The sequence below is a fragment of the Brassica rapa genome, chromosome A10 (assembly GCF_000309985.2).
Source record: "Brassica rapa cultivar Chiifu-401-42 chromosome A10, CAAS_Brap_v3.01, whole genome shotgun sequence".
In the NCBI taxonomy this organism is placed as follows: domain Eukaryota; kingdom Viridiplantae; phylum Streptophyta; class Magnoliopsida; order Brassicales; family Brassicaceae; genus Brassica; species Brassica rapa.
Genome location: NC_024804.2, coordinates 19,528,299 through 19,555,418, shown reverse-complemented (window position 1 = coordinate 19,555,418; position 27,120 = coordinate 19,528,299). Strand labels below are relative to the sequence as shown.

The 27,120-nt window shown below is 37.0% G+C and overlaps 10 protein-coding genes across 13 annotated transcripts; 5 read left to right on the top strand and 5 right to left on the bottom strand.

Annotated features, from left to right (window-relative positions):
• Positions 1 to 56: 56 nt before the first annotated feature.
• On the top strand, positions 57 to 1,717 carry LOC103847222 (soluble inorganic pyrophosphatase 6, chloroplastic). Its single transcript, XM_009124283.3, has 5 exons — positions 57 to 398; positions 637 to 898; positions 988 to 1,169; positions 1,242 to 1,340; positions 1,442 to 1,717. The coding sequence occupies exons 1-5, from the start codon at positions 138 to 140 to the stop codon at positions 1,532 to 1,534; spliced, it is 897 nt and encodes a 298-aa protein (XP_009122531.1). The 5' UTR covers positions 57 to 137; the 3' UTR covers positions 1,535 to 1,717.
• Positions 1,438 to 6,940, bottom strand: LOC103847221 (serine carboxypeptidase-like 19). Its single transcript, XM_009124282.3, is given in 14 exon segments — positions 1,438 to 2,255; positions 2,257 to 2,279; positions 2,379 to 2,541; positions 2,682 to 2,800; positions 2,892 to 2,963; positions 3,039 to 3,206; positions 3,295 to 3,381; positions 3,461 to 3,562; positions 3,651 to 3,688; positions 3,767 to 3,869; positions 3,977 to 4,099; positions 4,221 to 4,297; positions 4,430 to 4,575; positions 4,706 to 6,940. Coding segments are annotated over 14 exon segments (1,410 nt in total). The 5' UTR covers positions 4,840 to 6,940; the 3' UTR covers positions 1,438 to 2,200.
• Positions 6,941 to 6,998: 58 nt separating this feature from the next.
• On the bottom strand, positions 6,999 to 10,650 carry LOC103847220 (serine carboxypeptidase-like 19). Its single transcript, XM_009124280.3, has 13 exons — positions 9,605 to 10,650; positions 9,361 to 9,506; positions 9,133 to 9,209; positions 8,831 to 8,953; positions 8,635 to 8,737; positions 8,508 to 8,545; positions 8,327 to 8,428; positions 8,173 to 8,259; positions 7,898 to 8,062; positions 7,741 to 7,812; positions 7,521 to 7,639; positions 7,259 to 7,421; positions 6,999 to 7,172 (listed from the first exon to the last, which is right to left on the bottom strand). Exons 1-13 carry the CDS (start codon positions 9,736 to 9,738, stop codon positions 7,092 to 7,094), a joined length of 1,410 nt encoding a protein of 469 aa, XP_009122528.1. The 5' UTR covers positions 9,739 to 10,650; the 3' UTR covers positions 6,999 to 7,091.
• A 1,294-nt stretch (positions 10,651 to 11,944) lies between these two features.
• On the top strand, positions 11,945 to 13,658 carry LOC103847219 (R3H domain-containing protein 2). The gene has a single exon (XM_009124279.3). The coding sequence runs from the start codon at positions 12,026 to 12,028 to the stop codon at positions 13,448 to 13,450; it is 1,425 nt and encodes a 474-aa protein (XP_009122527.1). The 5' UTR covers positions 11,945 to 12,025; the 3' UTR covers positions 13,451 to 13,658.
• Positions 13,659 to 14,733: 1,075 nt separating this feature from the next.
• LOC103847217 (succinate dehydrogenase subunit 3-1, mitochondrial) lies at positions 14,734 to 16,365 on the bottom strand. 2 transcript variants are annotated; one of them, XM_009124277.3, is made up of 4 exons: positions 16,164 to 16,365; positions 15,677 to 15,744; positions 15,501 to 15,582; positions 14,734 to 15,409 (listed from the first exon to the last, which is right to left on the bottom strand). In XM_009124277.3, the coding sequence occupies exons 1-4, from the start codon at positions 16,236 to 16,238 to the stop codon at positions 14,999 to 15,001; spliced, it is 636 nt and encodes a 211-aa protein (XP_009122525.1). In that variant the 5' UTR covers positions 16,239 to 16,365; the 3' UTR covers positions 14,734 to 14,998. The 2 variants fall into 2 exon arrangements, with proteins under 2 accessions (XP_009122525.1, XP_009122526.1); XM_009124278.2 differs by lacking the exon at positions 16,164 to 16,365 and having other exon boundaries at positions 15,673 to 15,734.
• Positions 16,366 to 16,735: 370 nt separating this feature from the next.
• On the bottom strand, positions 16,736 to 18,108 carry LOC103847216 (uncharacterized protein C6C3.02c). Of its 2 annotated transcripts, none has more exons than XM_009124276.3 (5): positions 17,950 to 18,108; positions 17,719 to 17,793; positions 17,577 to 17,645; positions 17,303 to 17,484; positions 16,736 to 17,031 (listed from the first exon to the last, which is right to left on the bottom strand). In XM_009124276.3, the coding sequence occupies exons 1-5, from the start codon at positions 17,969 to 17,971 to the stop codon at positions 16,933 to 16,935; spliced, it is 447 nt and encodes a 148-aa protein (XP_009122524.1). In that variant the 5' UTR covers positions 17,972 to 18,108; the 3' UTR covers positions 16,736 to 16,932. The 2 variants fall into 2 exon arrangements, with proteins under 2 accessions (XP_009122524.1, XP_033137491.1); XM_033281600.1 differs by having other exon boundaries at positions 17,719 to 17,789; positions 17,946 to 18,100.
• Positions 18,109 to 18,534: 426 nt separating this feature from the next.
• Positions 18,535 to 21,260, bottom strand: LOC103847215 (guanosine nucleotide diphosphate dissociation inhibitor At5g09550). Of its 2 annotated transcripts, XM_009124275.3 has the most exons (12): positions 21,160 to 21,260; positions 20,705 to 20,851; positions 20,514 to 20,621; positions 20,257 to 20,429; positions 20,065 to 20,176; positions 19,903 to 19,983; positions 19,761 to 19,823; positions 19,540 to 19,641; positions 19,317 to 19,441; positions 19,038 to 19,248; positions 18,870 to 18,944; positions 18,535 to 18,769 (listed from the first exon to the last, which is right to left on the bottom strand). In XM_009124275.3, exons 1-12 carry the CDS (start codon positions 21,244 to 21,246, stop codon positions 18,716 to 18,718), a joined length of 1,338 nt encoding a protein of 445 aa, XP_009122523.2. In that variant the 5' UTR covers positions 21,247 to 21,260; the 3' UTR covers positions 18,535 to 18,715. The 2 variants fall into 2 exon arrangements, with proteins under 2 accessions (XP_009122523.2, XP_033137470.1); XM_033281579.1 differs by having other exon boundaries at positions 18,870 to 19,248.
• A 448-nt stretch (positions 21,261 to 21,708) lies between these two features.
• LOC103847214 lies at positions 21,709 to 22,916 on the top strand. The gene has a single exon (XM_009124274.3). The coding sequence runs from the start codon at positions 21,767 to 21,769 to the stop codon at positions 22,646 to 22,648; it is 882 nt and encodes a 293-aa protein (XP_009122522.1). The 5' UTR covers positions 21,709 to 21,766; the 3' UTR covers positions 22,649 to 22,916.
• A 534-nt stretch (positions 22,917 to 23,450) lies between these two features.
• Positions 23,451 to 24,770, top strand: LOC103847213 (protein PELPK1). The gene has a single exon (XM_033281594.1). It carries the CDS (start codon positions 23,705 to 23,707, stop codon positions 24,542 to 24,544), a length of 840 nt encoding a protein of 279 aa, XP_033137485.1. The 5' UTR covers positions 23,451 to 23,704; the 3' UTR covers positions 24,545 to 24,770.
• Positions 24,771 to 25,049: 279 nt separating this feature from the next.
• On the top strand, positions 25,050 to 26,347 carry LOC103847212 (chloride intracellular channel protein 5-like). Its single transcript, XM_009124273.3, has one exon. It carries the CDS (start codon positions 25,670 to 25,672, stop codon positions 26,060 to 26,062), a length of 393 nt encoding a protein of 130 aa, XP_009122521.1. The 5' UTR covers positions 25,050 to 25,669; the 3' UTR covers positions 26,063 to 26,347.
• Positions 26,348 to 27,120: the final 773 nt, after the last annotated feature.

Below are 27,120 nucleotides of genomic sequence, written 5' to 3'. Positions count from 1 at the left end.
CAACAAAGCCCACGTGATCTATAATGTTTTTTTAAATAAACTTTTGTCGTCTCCGTAAAGAGAATAAAGGGAGGAGAGTAGCCAACGAGTGAAACGAAAGGCCAATCACCACATTTTCAATCTCTCCAACAACAACAATGGCAGCCACAAGAGTGCTCACTGCAGCTGCAGCCACTACCCAACCCACCTCCTGTTTCCTCTCCAAACGAGCTTTCCTTCTCCCGGCCAAGACATCATCCTTCGCTCTATCCTTCAACAGAAGAGCTTTGGTGTTGAAATCGAAGCGAACCTTCTCTTGCAGCGCCATTTACAACCCTCAAACCAAGGTTCAAGAAGAAGGTCAATCCGAAACCTTAGATTATCGTGTCTTCTTCCTCGATGGTGGCTCCGGAAAGAAGGTTCCTTTTCTCTCTTTCTATTGTGTCTCTCTGTCTTAAAGTTCAAACCTTTTGTGTCTCTCTGTGTTAAAGTTCAAACCTTTTGTGTCTCTCTGTGCTTAAAGTTCAAACCTTTTGTGTCTCTTTATGCTCTATGGATCTTTCACATTGCTAATTGGATTACTATTATACTTACCATAGACATCAATGTAAGTAAAGATTAACACTTGACATGCTTTTGATTGCAATTTGTGTATAGGTTTCTCCATGGCATGATATACCGTTGACCTTAGGAGATGGAGTTTTCAACTTCATAGTTGAGATCCCCAAAGAGTCCAAAGCAAAGATGGAGGTTGCTACTGATGAAGACTACACTCCTATTAAGCAAGACACTAAGAAGGGCAAGCTCAGATACTATCCGTACAACATAAACTGGAACTATGGATTGCTTCCACAGACATGGGAAGATCCATCTCAGGCTAACCCTGAAGTTGAAGGAGCTTTTGGTGATAATGATCCAGGTGAGCTTTCTGATACTATGTTCTTTTTAATCTAACTAGAATATTGTATAAAGAAGCTAATGTTCTTGGTTTTGGGGATTTGTATGTAGTTGATGTTGTTGAGATTGGGGAAGCACAAAGGAAGATAGGAGAGGTTCTAAAGATCAAGCCTTTGGCTGCTTTAGCTATGATTGATGAAGGGGAGCTGGACTGGAAGATTGTTGCCATTTCTTTGGATGACCCTAAAGCTCATTTTGTGAATGATGTTGATGATGTTGAGAAGCATTTCCCTGTAAGTGCTGAATCTAGTAGTGGAAGACGGTCTAAAATTCTCAGGTTTCTGATCCTTGACTGGTGGATGCAGGGTACATTGACAGCTATTAGAGATTGGTTTAGGGACTACAAGATCCCAGATGGAAAGCCTGCTAACAGGTTTGGTCTTGGAGACAAACCAGCAAACAAAGTAAGTTCCTTTCTACATATTTCTCTTGTGGTGTAGCTTCGGTTTTGGTAGTGAAGCCGAGAGGGAGCTATAACACTTATTGTTTGGTGCTTTCTGAACAGGACTATGCTTTGAAGATCATCCATGAAACAAATGAATCATGGGCTAAGCTTGTGAAGAGATCAGTTGATGCTGGAGACCTTTCACTATTCTGAACAGCTTAAGAAAATTATATCTTTGCAATGTCCTGTCGTGAGCTCGAATAATTTGATTTTGATCAGTCTCATGAGTCCTACATCATTCTTGTTTCTCTCTTTCTAAAGAGAGATGTAAACATTGAGATTTTATTTTTCACCATTGATGACTGAGTGAGATAATAAAGACATTATTATTAGTTTCATCCTTTTGAAAATAATAATTAAATTGAACATGAAACCAGGTTTTGTGACTTTGCCATCAAACAGAGCTTTTATTTATTTATTTCAAGTGTAGCATCAATAGAAAAAAGTATGATTCTTTTATTTTTAACAAAATATTGTAATAGTTTTTTGTTATCATATTTTCTGAATTTCAATTTTTTTTTTGCTTTTGTGTTTATGTATGTTTGATATGTTTAGGTTCTATATAAGATCTTATTTGCATGTGTCTAAATACTTTTACATGCATGCTATAGCAGTGAGCTTTTTCAAATAGGTGAAACCCCAACGTAACATTCAGGGTGTTTAAAATATAAAAACTGGAAACGTGAACGGAACTGTTTTTTATAAAGACATTATTATGAAACCAATGTTTTTTTGGAACAATTTAAATGGAACATGAAAATAAGTTTCGTGATTTGACAGTTGACAAGAAGCTTTTGAGAGAGAAATGAGTGAGAAACTTCAGAGAGGTTCTCCATCAATCCATTTTTTAAACATAAGTGAGCATTGGTCTGGATAACTCAGCGGTGTGTCCTCCTCCCTGCAAAATCACACAATCAATCTCTCTTTCTTTTCACTATGTTTACTGCAAAGGCTTTGGAGAAGAATGAATAAAAATATGGGGTTCAAAAATTAGTGCCTTGATGGTTGCAAATGTCATCTTATTAGCGTAAGTCCTTGTATATCCAGCGACTTGATAGCTACTCATCATCCAAGGTCTCCAGTCATCAACAATGGAATAGTTGAGACTTCTGATCCATGCTTCCGTTGAAGAGGAAGGTGCCATCATGTCATGATCACCACTGTTCAAAAACTTCCAGAATATGAGTTGGTGACTTATTATACACCAAGAATGAATAATATTTAGAGTCTCTAATATTTAAGTAATATTAGTAACCCTCGAAAAGTAAAACAATGTCACATCAACAAACAAAAATCTTGCCTGTAGATGAGGGAGCGGAACCCTTTACGACTATTGTTCACGTGATATGGAACGGCATTGTCAATATCAAATGTATATGGAATGTTTTGGATGTTGCATCGGTTCCATTTTCCTAACTCCTGCATCATGATGGTATTAACATTAAATTGGTCACTATTTGTGCTGCCTTTGTTATATTTGTGCTGCCTTTGTTATATTTTATATATGTACCATCTTGACGCCTAGAGCTTTGCGTACATTTTGATCGTTTGCCCAAATAGCAGACAGAAAATACCTATAAGTCTGCGAAGACAACAAGTAATCAGAAATTTTCAAACCTATGAATATAGAAAACAACCAAAACAAGAGAATTCTTACAAAGCAGCTAGGAGGAGGCAATGATGGTGTATCGTTTCCTGAAAACTCTTTCAGTTCTCGCCTTCTACCAGTTTTGATGTTTCGTAAGGTTTGTGGTATGTCTCCTAAGACGTAATCTACTGGGCAGTTTGGTAACAAAATCTGCTCTACATATATCTCCGAGATACACTAATAACACTCAAAAACAAAGAGTCTGGGAAAAAAAAGCAATCAGATATATAGATATTCAAGTGGTGCTTGGTATTATGATCTTTACATTATCGTAAGCTTGAAGATCATTTAAGCATTTTGCATTACTCGGATCTAGATTAATGTGTATTCCTCCGCAACTTTTTTCAAGCGACTGCATAAAAAAAAAGTAGTGAGAAAAAAAAAAGATTGGAACCATATGTCTCAACAGCCCCATATACCATAGACAGTACCTCAAAGAGCTCATCTGAAATAAGTCCCATCCGATGAGCAAATGGAACTTTATAATTAGATTCAAGGTTTAGATTTGTTATAGGGTTTCCAAGAACATATCCCTGCTCAATTTATAGGAAGATATTAATATTATTAACATCAACCGAATTATTCAATCCAAAAAATGGGAAGAGAATAGACTCTTAATACCTGAATACTTATGAATGGTGTGAGACCCTTCTCATTTCCTGTATTTCATATAGTATAATGTTATTAAGATCTTTATTAGAAACGGCGAAAATAAGCCTAAGTACTAATTAAAATACCAAGTGAAATCTGTTGCACAACTCCGGGAACAATGTGCCCGGAATATGAATCTCCACCAACGTAAAATGGATTCGATATAAACTCAGGGTGATCCACCAACCACTGCAGCAGGCAAACAAAATAAAAGAACGCTTAAGAAAGAAAAAAACAAATGAAGAAACTGCAACAAAGTACACACAAAAAAAGAAAGAAAAGAAACTAAACTCAACTCTTCTAAGAAATTGATCGATTTGATGAATTTGTTTGGTGTCGCTCGTCTCCGCACCACGCGGAGTTTTGGCATAAGAATATCCAGAGCCAGCAGGAGATTCCAAATATAAAATGTTAGCCACCTGAACAGGATATGAATTATATACAAATTTGAAAAATGTTGTAATTTTTTTTGTTTTTGTTTGAACGTAAAAATTATAGAAAGGAGAAAATCGGTTTAATAAAGTTGGTATAAAAAATCACCTTTGTCCAAGAAAAAGATGTTAGCTCCAGAGGAGGCAGTGTCCCATTATATACATCTCCTTTGAAAGCTAAAGGACCTGACAAAACCCATTTTGAGAAAGGAAAAAAACATCAACTCAAAGACTTGTCTTAATCCACCAAACAGAATTATGTAAAACCAAGGTGAATAAACAGCACAACTCATCTGGTAGAATCAAACTATTTGTTACCGTTTGCGAAGAGTAGTCCACAAATGGAGCTGCATCCAGGCCCACCAGTGAGCCAAATCATGAGAGGATCTTTTTGTGGATTTCTCTCTGATTTCACAAAGTAGTAAAAGAGCTCAACATCCTCAAATTCACCAACACTCACATACCTTTTATTTTTTTTCCATTTTCAAACCGTATACAAGTGCAGCAAATAAGAAAGAAACATTTTAGAAATTAGGAAATGAATAACTTTTCTGATAATGAAAAAATTATTATAAAGAAGTGGACTTTTATTACCCTGTCTCGAGCGCAAAAGGAAGAGGACCTTCAAAACCAGGAAGATACTTCACATGCAAAGAAGTAACAACAACATAATGTATGGATGTCGAGATGCTCAACAGAAATAAGATGAGGAAATGAAGATTTCTCATTTTTTCTGCTTCCTTGCGTCGCAAAGCAATTGGTCAAAGGAACCTTTAATCCCAAATGCTAATAGTGATTGAAGAAAGAAGGATGCTACGCTAATTAAGTATAGATTAATTAAACACCAATTAGCCAACAGAGGTTAAACTAAGACATTATCATGAACACCCTATTATTAAACTAATTAATATTCATATGCATTATCATACTCATTAATTTTCTATTGTCATGTCACTAAACAATATTCTCAGCCAGTTCATAAATTTATTGAACAAATACTAGATTGCAGATGTCAATTTTCAGGTAACATGATTTTACCTGACCATCTATGAAGACTGCACGATGACGACATCGAGAAGGTTTTATTTTCTTGGTTAATTATTAAAAAAAAGTGATTTCACATCGAAATCTAAGCATTGTAAATAATCTCTCTCAATGCAAATTAAATTTAGATTGCGGAAGTTTGAGCCGGGACCCTTTTATCATTTGGACCAATGCGTCTAATTTCTTGGTTTATTAATATCTCGTCTAAAATTTAATAATCCATTCGTTTTACAAAGAGTGTCGCTTATACATTTTTTATACATATTAAGAAAATGATTGAAATGCATTTATGTTTTCGTTAATTTCATCTATTTATAAAATTAATGCATTTTATAATTAATATTAAGCTAAAAATAAATCTAAATTTTATTGAAATTGTAGATTACACTTTTTATGTAACAAGATAAAAATGATAAAGTGGCAATTAATATGAGACAGAGGGAGAATATATAAACATATGTTAGTAAACATTGACATTTGATTCCAAAATTAAATTTATAGGATTAAATCAACGTCACTACATTAATAATTTCCAGTAATTTTTTAAGATTTAAAGAGATATTAACATTTCCGATAATTGGAGATCAAAACCAATAAACCATAAAGCAACAAGAAACGGATACTAATAATTCCATATGTATGAATATCTATAATTGTATGTAGCAAACTGTGACCAAAATTTAATTATACAAACCGTACATAAACATACCCCAGTAACATGCCGGTAGACAACAAACGTATGTAAAATCAAATTAAAGAAAAGTCAAATCTGCTAATTATGATGCATGTGATAAGATTCTTATCAAGCCAACAATTCATAATTCCACTTTCGATAAACAAACATACTCTTTTATAACTATTTTTTCTACGATATAGATACATAATTATACTAAACTTCTTGGTAAATCTAAGAATACATGAGCTGCAATCTAATTGTGCACCTACCAGTTATGAGACGACTAGCACATGGTATAGAACAAGAATTAATTAAATATTTAATCATGCTATATATGACCGGATTAAAGTAACATATTTATCACATGTATACATCAGTTAAAATATAAATAGCATGAACACATTGAATAAGGCATACTTAGCTTGATGGAAGATCACATTGACGATCAGAGAGAACGTATTGATCTAATAAAGCATGATGTTACATATTTCGCGAAAACTAGATTAAACTGAGTGAGTTTATTAAGAACAAATTAAACCATATATAAAATAACAAAGAGATCAAATCATATTGTATTCACGTAAAAGTTGTGAATGGATATTTATATACATGTGAATAAACAATAAGTAGCAAAGAGGGGGCAACAAGCGATTATACGTATGAGATCTGCACGTTTGAACATTTGATTATTGTGAATACTATTTTAGTTATTTGGAATAATGTTCTAATTATAAGCGTGATTAAAAATAAAGCACGAAGTAACAACATGGCCATGCCTTGTTTATTTTCCATATCTTAATTCATTGTCATCAACTTGTCACGTTTGACTAAAATATATCTTGCAGTGTCTATTATGAATTTATGAGCATCGAATAATTAACAGACGCTAGAGTCCTACATCATTCTTGTCTTACTTTCAATATTTAGATTTTGTTTTCGCTATTTTTTTGCGTTAAAAAAGGTTTTCGCTATCTTTTTGGTGTAATTTTGTTTTGCTATTGATAACTGAGAAATAATAGAAAGACATTATTATTATTGTTATTGAATTTCTGCTTTGAAAATATTTTACACAAATGGAACATGAAAATAGATCCTCTGACTCCACAGTGGAGCTAGAGCTTTTTTTTTTTTGAATGCAACAACGCAATAACACGTGGACGTGATAAAAATTGTAAACCAGTGGATTATAATTTCAGTCAGAACTAAAGCAACAACTCATGAATCAAACTTTCGAGAGAGAGGCGTGATCAGTGAGAAACTTCAGAGAGGTTCTCCATCAATCCATCTGTTGAACATAGGTAAGCACTGATCTGGACTATAAGCACAGGTGTGTCCTCCTCCCTGAAAAACCACACAACCAGATTCTCTTTCTTTTACCTGCAAAGGCTTTAGAGAAAAAGAAAGAAATGGGGTTTAGAAAATAGTGCCTTGATGGTTGCAAATGTCATCTTATTCGCGTAAGTCCTTGTATATCCACCGACTTGATAGCTACTCATCATCCAAGGTCTCCAGTCATCAACAATGGAATAGTTGAGACCTTTGATCCATTCTTCCGTTGAAGAGAAAGGTATTGACATATCATGATCACCACTGTTCAAAAACTTCCAGATACTGAGTTTTTGACTTATACAACAAGAATGAATGATATTTAACTAATATGTGTGACATATCAACAAACAATAATCTTGCCTATATATGAGAGAGCGGAAGCCTTTACGACTGTTGTTCACGTGATATGGAATGGGACTGTCAATATCATATGTATATGGAATGTTTTGGAAGTTGCATCGGGTCCATTTTCCTAACTCCTGCATGATAATATTGACATTGAATTGAACACTTTTTGCTGCCTTTGTTATATTTTTATTTAGTACAAAATAAAAATAAAAGAGTTCACATATGTAGGTACCTTCTTCACGCCTAGAGCTCTGCGTACATTTTCATCGTTTGCCCAAAAGGAAGCCAGAAATTGACCATAAGTCTGAGAAGGCCACAAAGAAATCAGAAGTTTTCAAACCTATGAATATAAAAGAAAATAACCAAAAAAAAAGAAAGAGAAGTCTTACAAAGCAGCCAGGAGGAGGCAATGATGGTGTATCATATCCTGAAAACTCCTTCAGTTCTCTTCTACTACCGGTTTTGATGTTTGATAAGAATTGTAGTTTTTGTGGTACGTAATCTACGGGGCAATTTGGTAACAAAATCTGCTCTGTGTATATCTCCGAGATACACTAATAACTCAAAAAAAAAAAAGACAAGTTAGTCTGTGGAAGATTTTTTTTTTTTGGAACTCTGTCTGTGGAAGATATAGTAGATTGAGTGTTTGTATTATAATCTTTACATTTTTATAAGTTTGAAGATCTTTTACGCATTTTGCATTACTCGGGTGTACATCCATGTAGTTTCCTCCACAACTTTTTTCAAGAGACTGCAAAAGAAAAGTAGTGAAAAAAAAAGATTGCAACCATATAGTATATGATATAGGTAGACAGTACCTCAAAGAGCTCATTCGAAATTAGTCCCATCCCATGAGCAAATGAAACTCTATGATTAGTTTCAACTTTTAGGTTTGTCACAGGGTTTCCAAGAACATATCCCTGCTCAGTTTTAGGAAGATATTATTAATCTCAACCGAATTATTCAACAAAAGAAAGAAAGAGAATAAACTATTAATACCTGAAGACTTATGAATGGTTTGAGACCTTTCTCATTTCCTGTTTTTCATATTGTATAATGTCAGTAAGATCTTTGTTCTAAAATATACCGAAGCTCTGAAAAAGGCATAAGTGGTAAGTTAAAGTACCAAGTGAAATCTGTTGCACAACTCCTGGAACAATGTGCCCAGCATATGAATCTCCACCAACGTAAAATGGACTCGATATAAACTCAGGGTGATCAACCAACCACTGCAGCAGGTAAACAAAATAAAAAAAACTTAAGAAAAAAAAACAAATGAAGAAACTGGAATAACGCGCACAAAAAAAAAAATTAAACTCAACTCTTCTAAGGAATTGGTCGATTTGATGAAATTGTTTGGTGTCGCTCGCCTCAGAAGCAAGCGGAGTTTTCGCATAAGAATATCCAGTGCCAACAGGAGATTCCAATAATAAAATGTTAGCTACCTGCAAATATAAATTGTATACAAATTTCAAAAAAATTGTAATATTTTTTAAAAATTGTTAAAATTTATAGGAAAGCGAAGAACAGTTTTATGTACAAACGTTGGTGTAATCTCTCGCCTTTTAGCTACTTTTGACTACTACTAACAGAAGAGACTAAAAAAGTTGGTTTAGTCTCTCACCTTTGTCCAAGAAAAAGATGCTAGCTCCAGAGGAGGCAGTGTCCCATTATACTCATCCTTTTTAAAAGCTAAAGGACCTGACAAAACCCATTTGAGGAAGAAAAATACATCAACTGGAATACTTGTCCTAAGCCTCCAAGTCTGATTTTATGTAAATCATGAAATTTAGGGTTTCATTAAATAACACAACTCATCATCTGGTAACAATCAAAACCATTTGTTACCTACCGTTTGCAAAGAGTAACGCAGAAAGGGAGCTGCATCCAGGCCCACCAGTGAGCCAAATCATGAGAGGATCTTTCTTTGGATTTCTCTCTGATTTTACAAAGTAGTAAAAGAGCTCAACATCCTCAGATTCACCAACACTCACATACCTTTTATTATTTTTCCATTTTCAATCCATATGCTAGAAATTATAAATCAATAACTTTCTGATGATGAAAATTAGAATTAAGAGGTTGACTTTTATTACCCTGTCTCGAGCGCGAAAGGAAGAGGACCTTCAAAACCAGGAAGATACTTCACATGCAAAGAAGTAACAACTACATAATGTATGGAGGTCGAGATGCTCAACAGAAATAAGATGAGGAAATGAAGATTTCTCATTTTTTCTGCTTCCTTGCGTCGCAAAGCAATTGGTCAAAGGAACCTTTAATCTCAGATGCTAATAGAGAAGAAAGAAGAATGATATGCTAATTAACTAAAGAGTACAGACCAATTATTTAGTAGAAAATCAAATACAATATCTATCCCAATATATAAAAGACCAATTAACTAACAGATAAAAATATAAAAATATCAAGATATGATTTCAAAATCTTTTTATATATTTTTATGTTAATGTGTATGTAAGACAACATCATTTACATTAAGATATAGTATTTTACACAGCTGAAATTTTCTTCCCAGAAATTTTAGTTTTAAATTAATTATCAAAATTCAAGTCTTATAACCTTTAGATATATATTTTTAATGAAGTTAAGATAATTATATTTTGGTGATCATACTTTTTCTAAATCGTTTTACAAATTTATGATTTTTATCATCAAAACTTAAGTTTGATCTTAAACTAATGGTGGAAAGGAGAGACAAAAGAAAGAGTGCGACTGTTATCTTTAATACTCATATGTACTCTCGTACTCATTAGTTTTTTTAGTATCATGCTATTTTTTTTTTTTTTTGACGTCTAGTATCATGCTATTTTTTTGGACAAAATACTATCATGCTATTAAGTTTACTAAACAAAGGTAAGATTACATGTCATAACTTTCGTATAAATGATTTTACCTAATCAAATAAAATCATTTATATTTATATAAAACAAGACACATATAGCCCCGCCGGGACCAATGCGGACGACCTTATTTCTTTAAACGTTAACCAACCTTTTAGAAAAGAAAAGAAAAAAACAGGCAACGTGACAACAAACAGCAACTTATGTAAAATCAGATCAGACAAAAAGAAAAGTCAACAATTCATAATTCCACTTTTCAGTAAACTTTTTTTTTTTTTTTTTTTTACACTTTTCAGTAAACAACTCTTGGATTAGTTCTCTTTGATTTAGATACATGATTCTATTAAAATTTAGATAATTCTGATAATATAAACATGAGTTGATCAATAATTATACGACTAAACTAATTATGCACCAACCAGTTATGAGATGATTAGCACATGTTATAAAATATATGTATATATATAGAGCCTGCATGAGACTGATTTCGATCGCCAACTAGTGAATAAGATCCTTGACGACTAATTTTACCGACAAGGGGTTGTTTGAAGTGGGAGATTGTCTGGTAAGTAGGGTGAAGCCGTGAAGTAGAAATAGAGATCGAGACTAGATATCAGTTTCTAGAATTTCACCGAATAACCGAGTCACTGAAACTCAGAGGCATTGAGCCTGCGATGAGATGTCGCTATGAGAACCGCGGGAAGCTGAAGCCCAAGACGGTCCAAAACTGGAGATGAAGCTAATAATTAAGCTGAAGTCCTATCCGCTGTTAACAGAAGGAAAACGTTATGATGATTTCAAGTATACAAGAACCCATTCCAGCGATATACTTCACTCCGCATCCAAGAGATGTTCCGGTGGATCTGGAGTTGGAGAATGAGTTTCAGTGCCACTATTGTCTTGCACAGACTTTAGCTTCAGCATGCAAACAACTATATATCTTTGAAATATATATTTTGGTGATTTTGCTCGGACTCAAAGGTATTAGTACTATTCTTGTTTCAGCTTAATAATGCCAACAAAGGCATTTTTTGTTATCTCTCATTTCTTTACTCTCAGTAGAAACTATTTTACAAGTTTTCACTGCGTTTTGTTGATTTATTTGTTTTTTTAATTATCTCTTGAAAATCCAAGAAGATAATAAGAGAATCACTAGGCTTGTTTGGGATGCAATAATCGAGAATCACTGATTTTTATACTATGAACTTGAGTACTGGAAAGGAAAGTTTAAAGCAAAGATCACGTGAATTCTCACTTAGTTTTTGGTGGCTTTCATAAAAAGAGTAACACATTATCCAGACATTATCATTGGGACCAACGAACAATACTTAATGATAGATTTAAATGGCGTGATTAACTAAATCATACTAGTCAACAATCAACTACTCAAAACCATGGCTAATCAAGCACGCAATTAAAAACACTAACCGGTCCCACCAAACTGCCGCAAAAGTCCATCAAATCCATCACTTTCAGCTACCCTCACAGCTCCGTCACCTAAATCTTATCACTCCCAACCCATACATAACTGCCACGTGTACTAAAACGCCAAGACAACCTGTCACGTTAGCATTGTCCAAAACCACCACCGTTAAAACAACCCACACGACTCCTCTCTTCTTCTTCTTCAACACAACCTCCAGATTTCGATTCCGGAAGATGGAGAAATTCTCCTACAACTCGTACCCAGACTCAGCCGAATCGTCGCCTCGATCTCGCGACGTCGATTTCGACAACCCGCCTCCATGGGAGGACCAGACGCAGCAGCAACAGCAGCAGACGCATAGCTACAAGGTGAAGTTCATGTGCAGCTACGGCGGAAAGATCCAGCCGCGCCCTCACGATAACCAGCTTACATACGTAAACGGAGACACCAAGATCTTATCCGTCGATCGCGGCATCAGGTTCCCCGCCCTGGCTTCGAAGCTCTCCGCCGTCATCGGCGGAGACGGCGGAGGCGGGGAGATCTCGTTTAAGTATCAGCTCCCGGGAGAAGATCTCGACGCGTTGATCTCGGTGACTAACGAAGACGATCTCGAGCACATGATGCACGAGTACGATCGGCTTCTCCGTATGTCCTCTAAGCCGGCGAGGATGCGTCTGTTTCTCTTCCCGTTGTCTTCTCCCGTCTCCACCGGCGGGGGGTTTGGATCGGAAGGCTCGACGAAATCGGATCGGGAGACGTTGAATAATACGATCACTAACAGGCCGGAATTGGAGAAATCCGTAACGGCTCCGGCGAGTAATGCTGATTTTTTGTTCGGATCGGAGAAAGTAGTTGTAGCTCCTCCAGCTCCAGCTTCTCCGCCGCAACAGATTATTCAAGATCCACAGATGTTCGTTAATCAGCAGGTGATAACACCGGAGCAGCACCCTGTGGATATTCAAAGACAGATACATGAGTTTCAGAGGATTCAGATCAGAGATCAAGAACAACAGATGCAGCAGCAGCTACAACAAGAGGCTATGTACAGAAGAAAAAGCGAAGACGGCCGATACTTCACTCCAACTTACGCTCAAAATCAGCCTCCGACGACGACGGTGTCTCAGACGAATCAACAACCTCCGGTTGGTTACTGGCAAGGAAACAACAACGTTCCAGGGAACAATATCTACACAACGACGTCGCAGAATCTACCAGAGCAGCAAGTATACATGATCCCAGCTCAGTCTCAAGCACCAGGGACGTTGTACCACAGCGTAATGAGACCACCGACGCAAGGAAACCAAGGGTATTTCCCACCTGTTCAGCAACGAGTCCAACAGCATCATCCTGATCCCTACATGGAGCAGCAGAATAACCAGCAAGGCTACAACGTGGTTCAACCACCACAGCCAACGTATTCAGGTGGTCCGCAAGTTATGAGTAGTGGTCCAATGGGTTTACATGAAACGCAGCCGTATTCGCAGATGGGGAATCCTGTGTACTATACAGTGGCTGGGGATGGTATGATGGTGCCACCGCAGCCGCATCAGCCTCAGTACCAGGGAATGGGTCAACCGGTTAGTGGCATGACCGGGCCGGACGGGAAAGTGGTGGTTAACACGGCACCTAAAGTGTCGCAGAGTTCAGATTCGGTGTGAGTGTGGGATTAAGCTGATGTTGATGTGAATGTCATGATCACGTTGTTATCATTATTATCCATTTACAAATTAGTTTATAATATATGTATAAGCGTTTGAGATGGAATTGGGATCTGAATGTGCTTGCTTTTGAGTTAGCTCCTTTTAGAGCTCTGTTTAAATTTTTAATAAATAATATGCTTCTGGACCTTTTTGGTCTCATCGTCTCTTTTGCATCCATTGAGTGAGTGTTAAGATTCTAGCTTTTGTGCTAATTCGCTTGTATGACTTACTGTTGAATTACTTTATTGATTAAGACTATAAATCGATGTGCTTCGTGTTCATACCATTGTTTAAAGTGGTCCAAAATCTAGTATGGACATGTGTTGTGCGAGAAAAAGGGTGTTAGGTGAAAGAGCATTGAACCCTGAAAGATGAAAGTTCACTCACTTTAACTAACTAACTAATCAACAGGACCCATTCTCTGTCTTATCATTCAGTTTTTGTTATAGAAAAATAATTTTACTAAGCGACAATCATTTTATTGTCATCTTAGTAGATCATCTAAAGTCTTTGTCCTTATAATTGTGCTGCCATATTAATTACATGTCTCAATCCAGAACATAGGTGTCCATATAAAACCTATATTGTCTTTGTCATGACGATTCAAATTGATTTTGTGTTCTTCCTCTTTCACCCAAATTTATCTTGTCGATTTGATTTCTTGTCTTTACATCCATTGATGTCGGTCAGTTTAGTAAGGTAGACCCTGCCATAACTTTGATTTGTTAAAAGACTAAATCCATTCCCAGCACAACCGTAATTAGTTAGTTTTTGAAGAAAACTGCTCCTTTGTGTATGAAAAATGAATTCTAAATGTGTTATGTTTTCTAAGATAACGATGTCTTTATCTTTTGTTGAGGTAGATATTGGTGTTCCCATTTTGATCAATTCCCAATCACAAAAAAATCGATCAGAGATTAACAGGGCAATTAACAAACATAAAATGTAAACTACTGAAGAAGAAACCCACGAGCATTAGAATCGCGTTGAACGCGCCAGCCAAAAATCCGTAGACTATTGGGCTTTTCGCATAAATAAAAACTTTATAGGGCCGATAGCGCGTGATTTTAGACTTTTCACAGCTACGTATTACTTTTCTCCTACCACATTTAGCCCAAAACTCAAAATGTCTTGGCCCATGCTTCTGTGTTATTTCATCAACTAGGCAACGATCAAGAATCCAATTTTCAGTTTTTTCTTCAATCACTCTCAAAGTATTATTCCCATGCCCAACCTGCATCTCCCTCAAGCAAACAGGTAAACATTTTATTACATTCCAACCCCTTCAATTATGTCTTAGAACAAAGAAAAAGCAAACAAACATAAAGCTTTCAAAGCCTAAAATCCCAAAAACAAAAGCTAGACACTTGCTTTCTCAAAAGACGATGAGAGTTTGACAAACGTTTCTACTCTCTTTTTATTAGATCTTGTGCATCTCAAGGAAACTCTTTCTGGAGACTCTGGTGGCTTAACCAAACAACGAAAGAGCTTTCGGAAAGATTTGTTTCAATGGGTCAAGAGGGAGTGAATACTCTTGATAGTATGGTAAAGCGCGGCCAATGCAGTAACCGAGGTGATAACCGGGAGTTGCTGCTGTACATGGTAATGAACTTGGTAGAAAGCCGGGTAAGTGAGGCAGATCATACCCATCTTCAGGTAGAGAAGATAGCCGCCATAAAAGACTCCCGTCAAGTAAATCCCCGAGATTCTGTTGAAAATGGATAACATTGAGTTCTTCTGAGGCTGGTAAACCGTGAGGTGAGGAGACAGAGGGCGAAAGCTTTGGGGTTTTGGAGAAGTCTGGTCCTCCTCTGTCATCTTGATACCCTCCGCGATTGTAGACAGCACGCGTCTTGGTGTTCCCACACCAAGAGCTCTCAAATGAGCTCCCATTGCATTCATAGTAGCTTTTGAATGCTGGAAGAATTGAAATAAAGGAACAACCAAGCACAATCATAAGTTTAAGCTGCTCTTAAACATTACAAAGGAAACCACAAAGACATCTTACCTCTCCCTCCTCTCTAATGGCATTGCTTATGTTGCTAGTTCCAAAACCAGTCCCAACATTTTCATTCACACCAGCTCTCGATCTATAAAGAAAAAGACACATGGTCAAAAGCGCAACAACAGAGTGACTCCATTTTTTTTTTTTTTTTGCGTCCCATGGAACAAAAGGAAACTTACCCGAAAGCTCTACACAAACTTGCATAGTTTTGACCATTACCAAATGAAGGTTGAGCATTACCAGCAAGCTGCAAACAAGAACGTTTTTCATGAACAGTTAAAGAAAAAGCTACTGTCTTTACACATATCCAACAAGAAAAATAAGACCCTATCATCTGATTCTCATTAATACTCATATGGTAGCTAACTCTCTATCATCTTCTTCTTTGCTAACAGTCTTCAGATTATTCCGAGAAAAGTTCATTTCTATTCCACAAGAGGCTATACAAACATGTACCCTGCTGCTAGATAATCTCGTGTTTTCAATTTTTATTTCTAAATCAACGATTAGTACATCAAAATCTGCAAATCAGCATATCTGTATCATATTCCATGAATAATTCCAGCGAAACGAAACATATCTGAGACGTTTGTCGATGAAAACAAAGACGAAAGGAAGCGAATCCCAAATTTTCTCGATCTATCAACTATTCCACCAAAAACGTACAGATTTGTAGACGGAAAGAGGCGCAGAGACGACGTCGCGTCGGCGGATCGATCGGAGAAGAGCCGTGGCAGCCATCGTGTTGAATCAAAACCAGTATCTCTCTCTCTACTAACCTTCCTGAGAAAAACTCGAACAAGGGAAATGGGATCTCGATTAAAAACCAACCCAATTTAACTAAATAATAATAATAATTAGAGGGTAATCTAGTAAATTATTATTCTCCCCAGTGTTATCTGCACGTTTCACAATGTGTTTGAAAAGTGGAATCCTCTCTTTTGGTCAGCGGGTTTCACTCACATGTTTTATTTCACATAGTCCACTTCACTACAAAAACTCCCATCTCTCGCTGTGCTCAAGGCAAAAGTTCATTGAGGTTTTGAAGCGGAGGAAATCGACTAAATTGCACTGAACAGCTTAAACATTACGTATATTCTTAAAATTCCCCCTTTTAATTTTTTTATCTTCTTTTAAAGCCCTTTATGAATGGTTAATTCGTAACATCTGGGAGGCTAAGAATTGAGCTTGTTCATGTTCTTTGGCAAAAGAAGCAAACAAAACAACAGTGAGTAAGATAGATCTTAATTAGCCTTTAATTATTATGATTCCATAGAGAAATGTGATTACTATTCCATAGAGAAAGGTTTCGTCAACATTAGGAGATTCCCAAATCTTACAAAATAAGAAAAACTACTAACACCAGAGAAAACAAACTCCTCTTCACAAATTAAAGCGTTTTTTATTTTATTGCAGATAACAATAATAGAGTCACTTAAGCAGCCATCATGGAACCAGAGTTCTTCTTGCACTCGGTGAGCATGTCCATGTAGAACTGGCACTTGCTGATGTCGCTTCCATAGTTGTTGACACACTACACAACATATCAAACAAGACAAAAAAATGTCATCAACCAGAATGCATCGGATGTCCAAGAAGGAATCAACAACAATCTAAAGCAGACCAACACATAAGTTCTATTGTGTTCAACTGTTCATAGTATCTACAATTCAGGAAGCACTTTTCAATGTAGGTGTTGTGATCTAACTACATTCCTAATATCTAATAAACAAAAATAACACATCCGCAATGCTAGATAAAAAAAATGCACACTGACAACAAAGCAAAAGGGGTTTAAGACTTACTTCCTGGAAAGCCTTGGACTGAGTGTCACAAGAAGCAGAGCCCATGCTGTTGGCAACAGGGGAAGCAGCAGCAGAAGCAGGGGCAGCCTCAGAAACAACGGTTTCATGCTTAATGGTTCTTGGTCCAATGATAGCATCCACAACCCTGTGTCCAATCGCATTCCCAGCACCCCAAGTCACACCTATAGTTACCAAAACAAACAACATATCATCATCACAAACCAGACCACACAAACATATCAAAGACAATATTCTTGTAAGAAAGAAGACATACCATCAGCAATGGTAGACACAATACCACTACGCTGAGGCTGAGCTGTTGCTGGAGGAGGAGCTTGTTTCACTGAAACACACATAAAAATGACAAATTAACCGATGGATCATAAAACAAAAAAAAAACAGAAAATGAAATTCACCAGTTTGAGGAGGAGGCGGGCTGCTTGCACGTGCTGGTGCAGGGCGTGCTGGTGCAGGGCGAGGGCGATAACTTCCTGTAACAATTTCACAAAATCAATTTTCGTCATCGTCTATACAAACATAAACCATAAAAAAAAATCATCACGATTCATTCCAGCTACATAAACACATCATCATAGACTACACAGACTCTAGATCTAAAATTTTGAAAAGAGAGAGAGAGAACTCACCACCGGAGCTGCGTCGAGGCATTTTGGAAACTTGAACGTCGAGTAACAAGCGAAGGGTTTATTATCAGCAGGATGAGACAAAACTTGACGCTCTAGAAACCCTGAGAAAACGTATTTATAAGAGGAAGACAGCAAATATCAGCTGAGGACGAGACCAGGGGAGTTATTACACGTGTACATATTTAATTGGTTGGGGAACTTTCTAGACGAAAAGATTCGACCTTGCTCGTCACGTATCTTGCGCCTCAAACCGAGATTTTCCTTTTTTGGAAAAGAAAAAGGAAAGTAACAAACCCCAACGGATTTGGGCTTTGACTGGTTTGGCCCATAATAATTTCCATTTCTCTTTCATTTTTTTACCTTCGGTGAATTTACAAGTCAGATCCTTTTATTTTTCCGGTAATTTACAGTTCAGATTAACATTGAGATATAGTTAGATTATTCACTTTGTACTGCAATTTCCTATAGAAAGTGAGGTTTGTTTCACGTGAATTGTTACATTTAGATCTAGTTTGATATTAAATTTGATTATTTTTCCAAATTTGATGTCATGTAGTATAACTAATCTATCATAATATAAAGAGACTTAGAAATGTTTAAGTATTTCTTAGATAAAACAACACAAATGAAAGCAAAACAAACCGGTATGATAAGTAAGATGAAGAAAAAGCTTAACAGCGTCTGTTACTTGTAAATATCCAATAGAAAACAAAAGGAGTCACTTGCAGTTTTAAAACCACTCAGCCAAAATAACAAAAGAAAATTATCATTTTTCTGCAGTAGCACTCGCAGCACTCAAGTCCACAGACAAATCAAGAGTCTGCAAAAGAACAATGAAGAAAAACTCAGTACTCAAAAATGTTTTATGTTTACTTGTGAACCAAGAAAAAAAGAGTGATGATTAGTTTTTAGTTTTATACCTTCCCAGTGATCTTGGTGTACATCTCTAGTACATCCACCACTGTACTCTCGAAATGTGTTGTTGCATCATAAGTCTGATAAGAAAATAAAAACAAAGTAACATCAAGAAAAGAAAGCAAAGACATGTAGGAAACAAAAAAAAAAATTGAGACTAGATATTCACTTACACCAGAGATGAAGCAGTTGTCTTCTTCTTGCTTATTGGTCGGAACGTATGTGTCATAAGAATGGTAGAAAATCTCATCAATAGGTCCAAGCAATTCAATTCCAGGTTTAAGCTCTTCTTCTGGATTATCAGTCTCAGCTTCTGCAGAGACAAAAGCAATGTATTTGCCCTTTGGTGCTACGTTGTGAGCGTATGAGCAACAGAACAAGTACCTACAAAAAACAAGAATGATTTTATGTCTCTACATTTAAATATGTGTTCTTTGATTATAATCTCTTACATGTCTGATTTGCGTCCGAGCTGCTTCTGTGGAAGAATGATTTGGACCGAGTGAGCGTCGTTGGTGTCTGGAATAGGATGGCTCATTATACACACCGCTCGAGCCACTTTCCCAACTTTCTTAACCTGAAACACAAGGAAACCGTCTTATTAGAACGTTACTAGGCCTTTGCGAGAATCAAGTGGTGAACCAACCTTTATAGGTGAAATGGGTTTAGAGTTACCTTGTCAGACAAGTAAGAAGGATCACAGACAACTTTCTTGCATTTAGCAGTTTCTCCTGCAGAAGTGACACCGATAGCTTTTCCGGAGCCATCAAACTCAACCTGTTAGGGATAATGTTAAAGATATTCATGAGTTTCGAGCTATCTTATACATTTATGGATATGAGATTTCTAATAAACAAAACCGAGAAAGACGAGATTAATTATGGATGGTGTGTAACCTTGCATTCAGGCTTGTTCAGCATGTAAGTCCCTCCATACACAGCGCTCAAACGTGCAAAAGCCTGAGAACAGGAACAGAGATTTGAGACATCGAAAAGGGTTGTAAATTAGTAAGGAACATCTTATAAGGTTAACACAGACCTGAGGCAACTCTCCTAGACCATACAATGGGTAGATGTAAGGAGATCCTCCTTGGAATCGAGCCAAGGACTCTGCGTAGAGCTTTACCACATAACAAAATGATATTGAGATCCGAGCAATAGAGCATTGGCTTGTTATGGAAAAAAAAATAAAACACTTTACCTTGATTCTCTTAACAAAATCAATGGCTGGTTGGTCCAAGTAGTCATCGTCATTGTGAAGCGCTAAGGCATGACCGATGAAGTCGATTGTATCATCTTCAAGTCCGTACTTCCTATTGGGAAAAGAGAAAACAGAGAGACAAAGCTTGTAACGCAAGAAACAAATGATGAAATGATTTTGAGTTGGACGTACGAGATGATCTCTCTAGCAGTGACTTTGCTAAGGTCAAGTCCTTCGTGAGACTTAGGATCCTTCTCATCGTAGTCTTGCACATAGATGAAGAACTTTCTCGCACGTCGTTTCTCGAATAGTCCCATCAATGGCGACTTTAGGGCTTCCACATCAGTGGCTGGGACTTTATAGATCTGACGTTTGAATGGTACGGATGATCAAAATCTCTAGCTAGTAGTTACTTATATTTAAGGTAAAAAAATAGACTTAATCACTACCTTGCCCTTATTGTAGACGAAGCTGCCATCAACGGCTTTGAAGTTAAGATACTTGGTGACATCAGTGTGGATTAGGGTTTGAACAAGGAGTCCATTAGCCATTATAAACTGCAGATCAAGAAACCATTATCTCCTTATTTATCGATTCACATTACATATATGTGAATATTCACTAATAGATATGTACATACCTTTGGGATCATATCGACATTGTATTCTCTAATTGCTCCAAGATTTTCTTCAGGAGTGTCACTTCCCCTGAAACGCTTCCATAGCTGAGTGAGGTTAAGAGAGCTTGATTCTCCTCCATAGTAGTCGTTTCTATCCATATGCAGTACCTATATAGATGATTACATATTTGAAAGATAAATGTATTTATGTATGTGTTTCTAAAATAACACACTTCACACTAATCATCTTATAATATCATTCATGGTCTACGAAACAAAATCTCGTTCAAAGGTCAAAAGGCTATTATTGGAGCACTATACTTCACTGCCAAAGGCGGCAATTCAACTATTGATCTGACATAAGATTCATAACTAAAACAAAAACCAGAACTAAACGTAAAAATAAAGCTATAGTATACATGCATGTGATCATGCACAAAAATAATCATGCATTTGGAATTGAATTGAAAGAGAACCTTGAGGCCATCGACAGAGAGGAGACCACTAAGAATACACTCCTTGAGACCAGTACCAAGAACAATCACATCATACTCTTCATCCATTGTTGCAACCAATCTCTATTATCGATCGTCTTTAATTCTTCTCTAATCTCTAATAGTTTTTGTTATATCAGAGAAACAAAATGCGTGGGAAGAAAAAGAAATAGAGGATGATGTGTGGCTGTTATTACAGTCTTTACCACCACCTCCGATCTTACCGTTTCACCTCATGAGAATGTTCCACGTTAATAATCAAAACCGCATTGTCAGGAGTTATATTGGTTCATAACTTCAAATGTAAAGAAATTGTTAAAGAAATCTCCCAAAATTTACTATATTCAGACAAAGATGTGGGAAAGCAAAATTGTCCTAATAACAATGGTTGACCAAGACAAAAAAAAAACTTGAGATCAGTTCAATAACAATCATTGGTATGCTATATACCGGCCGGTTTAGAGAGGCCTAGTGGAAATGACAAAACTACCCATAGATATTGTGTATAGTCCGACAGTGTCTTGTTGGTCCACTAGCAAAGTAACACTGTTCTGTATTTACTCAAAAACAAAGGTTGAGAAACAAAGATATGGTATTAGGCGGCGACGATAACGGAGCGGAGGCAGATCGGTGGTTAGTCACATCGAAGGAGCTTCTAGCCTCAAGTGACTTCAAAGGAGCAAAGACATTGGCCATCCGCGCATGCGAAGAAGACTCGTCCCGAACACATGCAGCGGACTACATCATCGCCATCGCCGACACTCTCCTCGCCGGAGAATCCACCGTCGGAGATTCTAAACTACCTGACTGGTACGCGGTGCTCCGACTCGAGAAACTAACCCAAAGCCTCGAACGCGTCGCGGTTCAGTACCGTAGACTCGCTCTTCTCCTCAACCCCACTGTGAACCGTCTCCCTTTCGCCGATCAAGCGCTCAAGCTCGTCTCTGACGCTTGGTGCGTCCTCTCTGATCCTCCTAGAAAGTCTATCTACGACCACCAACTCGGTCAACCTCAAAGCCGGCAACCGGAGCAGTTAGCTGAGACCTCGGAGAGTCCTAAGGCTGCGAGCTTTTGGACGGCGTGTCCGTACTGCTACGCGCTTTTCGAGTACCCTAAGGGCTACGAGGAATGCGCGTTGAGGTGTCAGCAGTGCGGGAGAGCGTTTGAAGCGGTTAAGACGGAGACGCCGCCGGTGGAGAGTAATGGCCAGGGCGTTTACTTTTTCTGTTCGTGGGCTATGTTTCCTGTAGGGTTTTCAGGTGATGCTAAAACCTCTGGTTCTGGTTGGTCGCCAGTTTCACATCTCTTCCACTGCCCTGTGCTAAGCGATGATCATCATCAGGCAAATATTAAAGCATCTGCTTCAGGAAACTATCACGACGTTGATGGTGATGGTGATGAGTTATATATTAACATATCTGATGATGAGGAGGAGAGAGATGATGCGAAGAAAAATAAGAAAGGAGGATGATATCAAAAGGATAGAGTTTTTTGAGGAACTTGATGAGTTCTTGAAAAATATGTTAATACTTTTGTGTTGTTGTAGCTGATAAGGTCAAGGCTACTTAGTGAAAGTAAGACCTTTATTATGTCCTTGTTTGTTTTGTGGTTGCATGTTCTCGGGCCTATGTATTGTTAGTAGTTGAAAATGATGTAGCTTTGATTCGTTTGTGGAATCAATGTAATGTAATCTTATGTATAACCTTTATGTATCATATCCAAGAACTGGTTTCGGATGATATAGTTGCGATGGAAGTAAGGCACCAACACTTGTTTTCTCAGATTAGAGGTAGCAAGCTTCTGATCAGACTTGTTTCATTTTGGCTATACATTTTATTGAAAGAAAGTTGTTACCGGCTGAAGTTATACCCAATTCTATAACTTTCTTTTGTAAAATATGTCTGAAGATCAAATATATCAAACAATATATTGTACTTCAATGACTTGATGACAAATAGCATAACATACCCACAAGGCAAAAGGATCTACAGTCGTTGTGTAGATTACCGACCACAACCTAAACGTTGTTTGCTTTCATTCTTTAATCTGAAGTTGCTTTTCGTACTTGCAAATTTACCAAATTTATGTGCAAAAAAAAAAAAAAATTCATCTTGAAATTTTGATTCGTCAGAATCAACACAACTGGCTAGATATTTGTAAGGCACAATTGATCAAGCCTCAAACTTGATTTCTTAGTGATTGTTAATAAACTTGGTTTAATTGATGATTATTTTCAAGATAGACGTGTAACAAAAACATGAACACGTAAACATTAGGATCTAAAAGTCAACTAATTGAATACAGATAGAGAGGTTAAACGAACTTTTTGAATTATATAGACTATTTTCCCACCAAACTCATCTTCCCTCTTCCTCTCAACACCTTTAAATAGCCATTCGAATCAAACACCAAAAACTCATCAAAAACCAACAACAAACAAACACACATCAAAGCAAAAGAAGAAGAAGAAGAAGAAGAAGAAGAAGAAGAAGGCAAACACTTTTCATTCAAGCAAGCAAGCAGAACCATGGCACTGATGAAGAAGAGCCTCTTTGCTCTTCTCCTCTCATCACCACTTCTCATCATCTGTCTAACTGCATTGCTAGCTAATCCGGTTTCAGTGGGAGCTCGCCGGTTAGTGGAGGAGATTCCTAAACCGGAAATACCCAAATTGCCTGAACTACCTCACATGGAGATACCAAAACTGCCCGAACTACCTCACATGGAGATACCAAAATTGCCTGAACTTCCTCACCCGGAGCTACCTAAATTCGAAGTTCCTAAGTTCCCGGAGCTCCCTAAACTAGACATTCCCAAGTTACCTGAATTTCCAAAGCCCGAGTTGCCCAAGATTCCGGAAACTCCAAAGCACGAGGGGACTAAGTTGATGGAGACTCCCAAGCCTGAGGTTCCTAAACCAGAGCTGCCAAAGGTGCCGGAGATTCCTAAACCAGAGCTACCAAAGGTACCAGAGATTCCTAAACCGGAGCTACCAAAGGTACCAGAGATTACTAAACCGGAGCTACCAAAGGTACCAGAGGTTCCTAAACCAGAGCTACCAAAGGTACCAGAGGTTCCTAAACCAGAGCTACCAAAGGTACCAGAGGTTCCTAAACCGGAGCTACCAAAGGTACCAGAGGTTCAAAAGCCTGAAGCTCCTAAGTTGCCGGAGCTGCCAAAGATGCCGGAGATTCAAAAACCGGAATTACCGAAGATGGCAGAGATTCCAAAGCCGGAGTTGCCGAAGGTGCCGGAGATTCAGAAACCTGAGGTTCCAAAAATGCCGGAGATTCCAAAACCAGAGCTACCTAAGATGCCTGAAGTTCCCAAGTTGCCGGAACTCCCCAAAGTTCCTGGAACTCACTAAAGCCTACTGAACCGTACGAAAGCCCATCTATTTTAAGGCCCACACGCCCATGATTTAGATTTCTATATCACCTTTGTCTTGTGTGTCTATCTCATCGTCGTTTTCTTAGGGAACCATATCTATAGCCATACTTATTTTTCTTTCTTCATACACTTATACTTGTATGTTTCATTATGTGTTTCATATACTCTTTTAATGGTTTGTGTTACTTATCTATGTTAATTAATCGTTTTGTCTAAAAACAATTGTTCACGTGTTCAAATAATACGGGCTAATTTTATGAATATCGATTCTATTCATCTGAACAGGCAAAGATCCTTTAGGTTTATTAAATAAAAAAAACTTGGTTAAACGGAAAAATAGGAAGTAGTGAGGACACATTTAAAGAACATGGTGATTATGCCTGAAATGATGTGAAGCATCATTGGTGTGAAATGTTTAACCAGAGATGATTAGACACTACACGTAGAGCTCTCAATCTCTTGAAACCGGCTAAGCATGCCTGGTCAAGGTGCCACACGGTGACAGTCCTCTACGTTTATCCCTCTCAAGTCTCAAGTGAATCCTTACAAGAAGTTCACATCTATTACTATTGTTTTGGTGAATTCCTTTTTAATACCACCATGGGGTTTAGACTTTTACAATGTATTTAGTTGATTTTTGCTCCTCATATATATAAAATATATTTTACTAATTGGGTACTTTTAAAATTGATTGGGAGCTTCTTTTGTTTCTTTATATTTTGACTAGATAGGTGAGACTGATCTATCCGTTATACAAGTTTTCTTGTAATGTCTAATGTTTATAACTTGAACAGGTAAACTACTTTAAGTTCTCAGCTAATTAAACGTAAAGGAGTTATACATATATATAAGAAGTAAAATTAAATGAAAATATAGGTGAGTTTGTTGAAGACTAACATCAAAAACTCAAAATGGTGATTAGAGTTCTTCTCACCATATTTGTTGACACCTATGAAAATTACATTATAAATAGCTCTCTCGTCTATGTAATATATAACAACTCACTCGTTACACAATACCAAAACACAGACTCTGTTCACTCACAATATTACTTGACCCTTCAAGCTGGTTTCCATTCAAGAGAAAATACCATATCACAAAAATGATTAATCTTCGCATTCCTATTCTTGTCTCTTTTATGTTTTTCCTTGTTTTTATTTCGTCGTCCCTTTTGTTTGCTACACCTATTTTTGCTGCTAGAATAGGTCACTCTCTGGTACAAGAAGAGGCCACAAAGATTCCACAATATAATAGGCTTGAGGAGTCGGAGGAACCGGAGATTCCAGAAGAGCCGGAGGAGCCGGAGATTCCAGAAGATCCTGAGGAACCAGAGGAGCCACCAAAGGAGTCAGAAGAAGAGAGTTTTGAATTCCCCTCGTGGATCCCAAGCTTCCCTTTTCCCGGTACGAACGGCGGTTTACCAAAGACTGAAAAGACAAAACCTACAAGTGTTATTTCCGAGGAAACTTCTAGTGGTTCGAACAAGAAGCCATAGATCAATGGATTGAAAACATTAAAAGGGAATCTATATACACTGCTATTGCTTAAATAATGATAAATAAAAGTATATGGTGTAATAATAGGCTTTTGTTTGTGTTTTATGAAACACGAGATAGTACTTATGCATTGTTGCATTTTCATGTCATGTTTGGGTCACTGACGTCTCGAAATTAATAGTCTTTGTACTGAGTCTCTCGTGTAGCTTGTGTGCTTTTCTTGTGGTACAAAATATATATTTTACTATTAGTTTTGTAATTAGTATCAACATCATTTTTTCTCTCACTGTGGTTTATATTTTTGACTTCTTTTGACAAATTTTATTTTACGTACACCAGATGTTGAGAGCTTTGCCAAGTCTTCTTATCTGACAGCTTACGTTGGCCCAAAAAAAGAAACTGAAAGCTTTAAATGGGCAATTATCAGTCCAACTTTGGTGAATATGCCCAACTTTAGGATATAATTATGGCTCATTTATCAGTCTTGAGTTAGGGAATAGACCCAATTTCATACGGCTACTCATCTTAGCAAAGCTTAGTCTTCCTTGACAATGTGAAGCTTATATTTAAATATCATATTCAGCAGTCTTATCTTAACATGTTTTAAATGATTATTTCTCAACAGATAGCATAATTGTTTCCTAGAAATTTAGAAATTTTAAAGTAGTTTGAAATCATATTGAAAATAGTAATCATATAGCTCCTCCTCTGGTCTCACTCGGTAACTACTATCCTCATATCAAATCAAACAAAACACATGAACAAGGTAACAAGAAATCAATCTTTAGAAGAAAAAAATTCAAAAAGCAAGAAAGAAACAAAGGATGGGAAAAAGTAGTCGTCAAGGCAATTAAGCACTTAATCCCCGTGCATTTCTTTAATCATTCACTTGCTTCCCTTTTTCTTTTTTCTTTTCTTTATTCCCTTTCTCAACCAAATACGGGTAATGCTACTCAAATTGTTAAATTTCTTATTAAAATATTACTATTTACTATATAGTCTTACACTAAATGTAAAAACGATTGGGATAAAATGGTGTTTTCTTAGCTAGCTATAT